Below are 9,397 nucleotides of genomic sequence, written 5' to 3' on the forward strand. Positions count from 1 at the left end.
GATTGTTTTAAAAAATACATATTTTTATTCATTTGAAAGGGAGAAAAAGATAGAAACATCAATAATGAGAGAATCATTGATCAGCTGCCTCCTGCAAGCCCCACACTGAGGGTTAAGCGGTCAACCTAGGCATGTGCCCTGAATGAGAATTGAATAGTGATGCTCAACCACTGAGCCATGCTGACTGGGCCATTGGTTGATTCTTTTATGTACCCTGACTGAATATCAAACCCATAATCTTACAGGATGGGGATGACCTTTACCCAACTGAGCTATCCAGCTAGGACTCCAGTCAATTTTAAGTAGAGAAAGAGACAGCTCAGGAACAAACAGCCATCACTGTTTCCTGCTGTGTGGATGCCTCTCTTGCCTGCCTACTGTCACTGTGATTTTGACCTGGTGTTTTCCCTGCCCTGCTTCATGTTGGCGTGTAGTGTTCTCTGTTTATACTTACACATTATGTACTTATGTCTATTGTCTAGCAGGCTCTCCTTCCAGTGTCTCATTTATTAAATACCGTGTTCTGAATATCTGAGCATAGACCTTCAACTTGCTTGTTCTTCCTGACTCAGAAGAAAGCATCATATTAAAACAATAGTAGGATCTTCATGTTTTAAGGGAAATGTATACAATATGTTAATCTCCCTTCTATTTCTTGGGATAATATTTTAAAATTTTGTCCTGTTTACCTAGAAGGATCCTTCTAGTACAGTGACAGAACATGGTGAGAAAGTTCACATTTCTGAAGGAGGTTTTGTTTTGTTTTTTAGCTTTTGATATTGAGGTTGCACTCATTGTTATTTTTCTAAAAAATACTTTTATTTCCTCCAAAAATTATCCCTTTGAATTTTGGGGAAGTGCTAAGTTTTCTCTTGAATCATACCAATTATGATAACTTGTTTATAACATTGAGTTATGATTGTCACATAATGGCCCAAAATCAGATAGATATATTTATGTGGGTTAGAATAGAAGTAAAGGACACAGTAGTTGATGGTAGGGAATTTTAAAATAATAACCAATTAAAGACAAAAAAATGTTATAACCAGAGGAGGATTTCTAGGCTTTGAAAGCAGAATAGTTACATCACAGCTATGAATTATTTTTAGTGAGTATTAATACAATCCAGAAAAGATAGTAACTTCAAAGAGACTGAGATATTTGGATGAAAAATATATTAATGCAATGGAGAGGGATACCCACTTTTTGTCACCATCTTTCAATATTGTTGTTTCTAATTACATGATCACTAAGAATCTGATTTTAATGTTTTCTTATTTGCATTTTTATCTATATAGAAAAGTCAGCATGACTTTTAAATTTGGAGCTTCTATTTATAAATTACTAAATTATATTAAGGTTACTAAATCTGTGTTAAAGTTTATCATACCAGGAACTTTAGAACTTCTTTAGCATGAGAAAAAGGTAACAATTTCTCTGTGTAGGAGTGGAAAGCTGTGAAAATAGAAAGCAGAGTCATTTAGGTACTGGGAGTGTGATGGGACAACTTGGGGTATGCAATTTGGTTATAGGAAAGACAACATAATGAGGAAAGACTTTGTGGAAAGAGGGACATTTAAGTCTGACCTTAAGTATGCTAAGAAAAAGCTGAACACCATCAACATCCTATATAATAAAAGCATAATATGCAAATCAACCGAATGGCAGAAAGACCAGTTGGAGGGTGGGGGGGGGAGTGGGGGGGAGGGGGAGGGGTGGGGGGGTTGGGGGATTGGGGGGGGGAAGGGTGGGATAGGAGTGAGGGGGCTGGCGAATGGGCGGTGTGTGCCAGTGGCAGAGGGAGGGAACGGAGATGAGGGGGGGCAGCGACCAGAGGTGGCAGAGGCAATGGGGGGTGTGTGTGTGTGGTATCACTGTTCCGTGATCTGCCACGCCAGTCGCTTCTCGCTGATGGAGGCAAGGTGGCAACGGTGGGGTGATAGGGGTTGGCACTGTCCCCTGATTCCCTGTCCTCACCTCCTCACAGAGGGAGGCCAGACTGTGGGAGTGGACTTAAGCCATCAGTAGGACATCCCCTGAGGACTCCCGGACTGTGTGAGGGCGAAGGCTGGGCTGAGGGACCACCCACTCAGTGCATGAATTTTTATACACTGGGCTTCTAGTTAATAAATATTAGTCTTGGACATGGAAGCAGAGGGAAGCTTTTACGAAATATAATAAATGTATTTGGGTTTATTCCTGCATAGAGAGTAATAAAGCTACTTTTAAGATCATTTGGTCACTTACCATAAAACTTACATTTAATATTTAACATCACATATTTGAAGCAATTTAAAAGGATTTATTTGACAGCACACTTGAAAAGTCGAAGCAAGAGCAAATTAAAATCACCAGTTTATTTTTACTGGTCCTGTCCAAGAATCACCATGGGGATTGCCTGTGAGATGGCACTCAGGTCCTCACATGCCCTTAAATACTCCTCACTGCAGCTTCCTCAGGTGCACTCAGGGAGCTGGACCTTGCTGCTCATTACTGTGTTGAAGGGAAAAAAGATGAGAGCTTTGGGTGTTTCCCCTGCAGTTTGTGATATAATGCTCATTCCTTTTATGTGTATACAGAAAGTTAATTTTCAAAATATATTTATTTTAAATATAATTTGAAAATTGGATACAAAGCATGAGACTTTTCATTGCTTTTCTCCCATAAGAGTTTAGAATAGATTTTTTTTTTTTTTTAAATCTGTTGTCATGAGTTCAAGAAGACAAGCATTTCCCTTCAGAGATTGACTGGAATTAACTGATGTTCCATATGTGAGTTCCTATTTTTTCTTTTCCTTTTCATCTTCCCCCCGACCCCTTATTTTGCTTTTGCATGCCTGAGTCTATGTAAAGTTAGTTCTTTGAGTAGCTATGGAATAATCTGTCCTTATCTGCTTTTTTTCTTAGGAAATTATATTTTCTATAAATACTAGTATGTGTTCTAAAAATGTGTCTCCTTGGTAACTATTTTTTTTATAACTTTTATGGGCTCCTAATTCTTGTCAAAATTGGCATTTTAATAGTTTAGAAAATAATTTTAAGAGGTCTATTTTAACAGGAAATGAACAAGGGGCATGCTCTCTTGAAATCTGGCTTGAAACTTGAGATTGTTAGATGCTACTACAGGAGGCTGTGAGAAATAGTGGTGTTTTGTATTCTACTTCAGATAGAAAAGCAATGATACAAAACTATAAAAGTTTGAAAAAGTGACCACATAATTTATGAAGACAGCAATAATAAAAATAATAAATACTCTAAGAATATGAAAAATTAATTGATAACTTTGACAAATTAATGAATACATAATTTAGTAAATCACTTGTTTTAAAAGTATTAGTTATTTGCAGCTGGAAGAATCCATGAATACTAACATTCTTATTTCCTGGAGACAAAATAGATATCTATGTATCTATAAAATAGCACTGAGGTCATCTGTTCCTCAGGGTGATGAGGGCACTATAATTTTCAGTTCTTTCCTGTGACTAAATCTGTTTTTACCCTCAAAATAGATCTCAGTGATTTGTATCATGGTAGATGTGTCATATGGAGCCAATGTTTAAATTTCTGTATACTTTTCTATAACAAGAACATACCACATTTTATTTATTTCTATTGTCAGGTATTTAGATCACTTCTATCTTCTAAATTTAAATGAGTCTGCAATAAACACAGTTCTGAATATTTTCTGGATAGTTTTGCTCAATTGTTCATAAAGTTTTATATGAACAAACTTAATACTGTACTGTTATGAAGTTGATGAGTGAGAATAGTAATTTATTACTGTTTTATTTGCATTTCCCTAAATATTTTTATATATGCTTTTGGCCAGTTGGAATTTCCTTTCTGTATATTGCTTAGTCAAAGGTTTTGCTGTTCTAGAAAAACAGGTTACTTACTTCTATAGATTTGCAAGATACATAAATACCCTCATTTTGCCACTTTTAAACTTTTTGATTCAAATGGAATTTGTCATACAGAAATTTTAGATGTATTATATATATTTTACAAATTTGCCTTTTTGCTTTGCTTAAAGAAATGTTTTTACTTAAGATATAAACCCATTCTAAAATCTTCTTAATTTTTTTCTCATTTTATTTTATACATTTGCATTTTCAGCCATCTAGAACATAATTTTTTTGTGCCTTCTGAGGAATATATTGGTTTCTTTTATAAGGAGATTTAAAGTCCTAACATCAGTTACGAATAAGTCCATTATTTCATATCAGTTTGAAATCTTAACTTAAACATGGAATAAATTTCAGTATATTTATGTGTTTATTTATTGACTGCCTTTAAGTGCACTGTTGTGTCTTTACCAACAACTCTTTTGTTGCCATAGCTTGATAATATATTTCTGTTCTGAGAATGGATGTCTACCTTCTTCTGTCTTCCTTTAAAAAGTTAGCTTATCTCTTCTGGATATGAACTGTTTCTGAGTATTGGAACCAACTTTTCAAATTTTACAAATTTTTTGGTCAGAATTCTTGTTTTAATTATTTAAATATTGGTTAATTTAGAAAGACTTGACATCTTCTTATATTGCTATTCCTTAACCATAAACTTGGTATATATTTTTACAGTTGCAATCCTTTTATATACTTAAATATAATTCTATATTCAAGTAAGGGATTCTATCTTTTTCAGGCTAGAATAGGCAGTTAAAAAAAACTTTTAATTGTTTATTTTAAACAAATCGTACTACAGCTCAGGATAATTGCAATCAGAGTTTTGTGATAGTTACAGAGATTTTTGCAAGAAATTAGATCACAGGGTATTTCTTGGGATTGAAGATGGAATTCAAATAAAAAATCCATGAACTCCCTAAGATCCTATTAAAATTTTCTTTGTATGCCAAATGTTCATTTTTCTAAAACAATTTCATAGGAACTCAGATGAAGTAAAAGACATTGCTCAATTAACATTATAACCCTTCATAAACAGGCTAATCAATGTGTAGGATTAATTTTTTTGTAAAGCTAAGCTTTGAGTTTAGCAATTTTGTGATACATTTCAGATCAGGTTGCAGAGAGGAAGTAAGAGATGTATAATAGTTTATACCAAAGAAATGCTTCCTTGTAACTAAAATATTCCAGGACTTGGGCCAATGAGTGTGCAGTAAGCCTAGTAAGGAAAAAAAAGTGGTTCAATTCAAGGAGCTGCAGGGTGGGAAGCAGATGGAGTGGAAAAGGATTTCTGGATGCATTTTGTTCCTCCAAGAGTGTGTCTTAAAAGCAAGCACCAGAAAGGGTGACTGAAGGACAAAAATGGTGAGAACTCCTGGGTAAGACTGGAAAGTGAACTGGGAAATAAGGTCAATTTCAGGAAGTCGTAAATGCACTAACAGTCCCTACAATGCAGCAACACTTCCCCCCAAAGACCTGCTTGTTGCTCTTTTTCTCCCTTCACTTACAAAATATTTTCATAAAAAGGTTATTTAAAAAAACACTTTTATTGAATTTATTGGATTTACATTGATTAATAAAAGTATATAGGTTTCAGATGAACGATTCTACATATGTGTCATCTGTATATTGTATTGTGTGTTCACCAACCACAGTCAAATCTCCTTCCATTCCCCTTTATCCTCCCTTTACCTTCTTCTACCTCCCTCGACCCCACTTTCCCTCTGGTAATCACCACGCTGTTGTCTGTGTCTATGAGGCTTTCCTTTTTCTTTGCTTAAGATCTTTATCTGGAAAAATGTGTAAAGGTTCTATATGCACTTTCTGAAATTGTCACCCAGATGTCCAATATTTAAAAATATTACCTCACTGAAGTCTAAGGACAATACTGAACTTTCAGGATTTAGCACAGATTTAGTCCTTGGAAATAACAGAATTATAGTAATTTCATAGCCCTTGAAGAATAGATTTAAAAATCACTCTTAAGGTATAATACTAAAATTGCACCTCGAAATTTTCCAGAAAAAGGACGTTTTATCTTTTAAGTATTCATTGTGTTGCTCATGGTACATGTGGGATTTCGGATTTATCATGATTACAATTAATTGTTTATTTGTTCTTTTATTGTTGCCATCCATTTGTCCTAATAAACTGCACTCTACTTGTAGATAGAGATCATATTTTGTACACTGCTTACCCTTAGTACCAATTATAGTGATTGCATCATAATAAATGATCAACGCATATTTATTGACTAGACCATTTTATGTCAATAATTTCAGAAAGCTGAGTGTTTCAGGTGTATTAACTTCCTCCCTCTATCTGGTCAAACCCACAGAAGCCATGGGACAGGACAACATCACAGAATTTATCCTCCTGGGACTTTTTAGTGGTGAGGATGCAAAGGTTGCCTGCTTTGTGCTCTTCTCACTGTGCTATATTGCTGTTCTCTCAGGAAACCTGCTCATTCTTGTTACCATCAGGGGCAGCTGCCTCAGTGAAAAGCCCATGTACTTTTTCCTCAGCTACCTGTCCTTCATGGATGTGTGCTTCACCTCCACGGTGGCCCCCAAACTGATCTCAGACTTACTGGCACAGCGAAGGACCATCTCCTACAACGGCTGCATGGCCCAGATGTTCTATGCACACTTTTTTGGCGCCACTGAGATCTTCATCTTGGTGGCCATGGCATATGACCGCTACGTAGCCATCTGCAGACCCCTTCACTACATGGTCATCATGAGCAGAAAGGCGTGCTGTGTCCTTGTGATGGCCTCTGTTATCGGGGCATTTATCCATTCAATCCTGCAGGTGTTGATTATTGTCCAACTTCCCTTCTGTGGCCCCAGTCAGATAGACCACTATTTCTGTGATGTATTCCCCCTGCTGAAGCTGGCCTGCACTGACACGAGCCTGTTGATTATTGTGATCATTACCACCACCGGGGTGCTGTCCATTCTGACCTTTGTTTCCTTGGTAATTTCTTACATCATCATCCTGTCCACCCTGAGGACACGCTCCTCCACCTCCTCCGAGGGCTGCCGCAAAGCCCTCTCCACTTGTGGCTCGCACATCACTGTCGTGTTCATGTTCTTCTTGCCCCTCATCTTCACCTATGTCCCCATCGCCGATTCTGTCAGTAACGACAAGGTCTTTGCCTTGTTTTACACCATGATCGCCCCTATGTTTAACCCTCTCATCTACACGCTGAGAAACACGGACATGAAGACTGCCATGAGGAAAGTGTGGTGCCGAGACAAATTACTGGAAGGGAAATGAATCCTGTGGTGTGTGAGCCCATTGCAGGCCTCTTTGTATGTACAGAATTGTTAATGTCAACAAATACAGCAGGTCCCCTGAGCAGGTATGCTGCCGTCAAAGGTCGCAGGCTTGAAGAGACAAGTCCCTCAGCCACTCTCCTCTTCCTTTACCTATATAAGCCTGACTTCAGCGGAGTGGATCAGGCAATCTCCAGGTTCTCTGCAGCTCTGACATTCTGGAATTTATGTTGGGCATTTGGAATAGTCTGCCCTTTCATAATCTCAGACATAGTGAGCATGACAGCACTTTTACCAGGGAAAATCGTGAAGATTGCATGGTTTTGTAGTTGTGCCCTGCTTTCAGAAACAGATAATTTGCAACACCTCTCACAGATAGACAGAGGTCCTAAACACTTTTTTTTTTTTTAGTTTCCACTTCAATAAAAATATTTTCACTTGTTGCTGTATATTTTAACTCCTTAAATTAACAAATCACACTCCTAAAATGGTGCAATGCAATGTAATTATACTATTTGCACTATACTTCCAAAAGTAATTGTAATTAACTCTTAGTACCCTATCAGCGGTGTAGTCCTGTGATCGGGAATTGCAAGTGGGATGATGAACATCTTTTTTCACTCCTACAGATGTAATTCTATGACTGTATTTATAATCTCATTTTTAAAATTCTCCACGAGTGTACAAATTGATGTTCTTTATAAATGAGCAACATGGAAAATGTTCCATCCTTTGTAAGGCCTAGAGCTTAAGAAGGCCCAATGCTAAAGGGGTGAATATTCCTGGGTGCATTTTGTTAATCCTCAGTGCTCCTTATGCAAATAGAATAAGCTGAAGTTTTCTAAAACAATGCAAATCTGTCTCCTTCCCACTCAGGCAGGCCCTGATACTAGGAAGAAATAAAGAAGATCGAATTAAGAAGCAGGTATAGTCAACTGAAAACAGGAGTAGGTCAAGATCTTTTTTTTTTTTTTTTTTTTTTTTTTTACATTAATGTGGTTCCTTAATTCATGCAAGAATCCTTCAGCTTTGTGAATTGAAATGAACTTCTGACTTTAACTAGGGTCATCCATTAGGACAATGTACACCTGAGGAACTGAGCCTAGAAGGTGGGAGCACTAAGATTTCAAATATGAGAGACACAGACCTTGTATATTCTCATGTTTGTCCTCTTCACCACAGTCCCCACTAAGTAATTGTATTGTATATACTTAATGTATTATTGTCCTCTGTGCAACAGGAATCCACGTTTTCAGGTGAGGATTGCATTTGCAGAGGTTAGCCATGGCTTGATGAACATTTTAACAATAGTTTCTCTTTTCCAAAAGGACCCTGACATGTGTACTACCTGAAAAATTGGGGAGCTTAGAGCCAAAGAGGAGGAAGAAAAATAATTAAATAATGGAGTATATTGAGAAGGAGATAGAGACAAAAGCAGATCAAGTCAGGGTTTAATTTTGATGTTGACCTTGTGGCAAATACCTCCTGGTGGAATTATCCAATTTAGAAAGGTGAATCAGGCGTCCTCAAACTTTTTAAAGTGGGGGCCAGATCACGGTCCCTCAGAGAGCTGGAGGGCTGGACTATATGAACTACTAATTCCTACTCTGTAACACCTCGGCTGCGCTCACTGCCCAAAAAACCTGGCGGGCCGGATCAGACTCCTCCGCCGGCCGCATGTGGCCCGCGGGCCGTAGTTTGAAGACCCCTGGAACAGAAATGTCTATATCTGCATGGGCAGGTGTCTTATTCTGGTGCTTATTTTAATAAGCCCATTATTGATGTGTATTTAGGCCACATTCTATGGTAACCTATGTATATAAAAGGTTAATATGCAAAGTGTCCCCTCAGGAGTTCAACCAGAAGACTGGGAGTTTGATCACTTGCTATGACTTGTGCTGACTATCAGGGGGTGGGGTGAAACATGGTGGTTGACCAGACATGGCAGCAGGGCACTGAGGGAGCACGGGAAGGAGTAGGCAGGGAGATGGGAACCTGATAGGCCCTGATCATTGGCCAGGTCTAGGGACTCTATTCATGCATGAATTTTGTGCACTGGGCCTCTAGTTGTTAACATAAGAAACTTTCAAACCTGTAAAGAATTTTTCTGAGTTTATTTAAGCCAAACTGTTGATAATTGCTGGAAGCAGAATCCCAACATATGGAGATAATGTTCAGTAGAATGTTTTTTTCCCCCACCTATTTTTATATATTATAA

The 9,397-nt window shown here is 37.7% G+C and overlaps 1 protein-coding gene across 1 annotated transcript; it reads left to right on the forward strand.

The window, feature by feature from the left end:
• The first annotated feature begins 6,244 nt into the window (after positions 1-6,244).
• Positions 6,245-7,180, forward strand: LOC118712634 (olfactory receptor 4P4-like). The gene has a single exon (XM_036426561.1). The coding sequence runs from the start codon at positions 6,245-6,247 to the stop codon at positions 7,178-7,180; it is 936 nt and encodes a 311-aa protein (XP_036282454.1).
• Positions 7,181-9,397: the final 2,217 nt, after the last annotated feature.

The sequence above is a fragment of the Pipistrellus kuhlii genome, unplaced genomic scaffold (assembly GCF_014108245.1).
Source record: "Pipistrellus kuhlii isolate mPipKuh1 unplaced genomic scaffold, mPipKuh1.p scaffold_m20_p_9, whole genome shotgun sequence".
Classification (NCBI taxonomy): Eukaryota; Metazoa; Chordata; class Mammalia; order Chiroptera; family Vespertilionidae; genus Pipistrellus; species Pipistrellus kuhlii.

Coding starts and splice junctions, on each gene's coding strand:
- LOC118712634 (XM_036426561.1), top strand. CDS start 6,245: ATGGGACAGGACAACATCACAGAATTTATCCTCCTGGGACTTTTTAGT.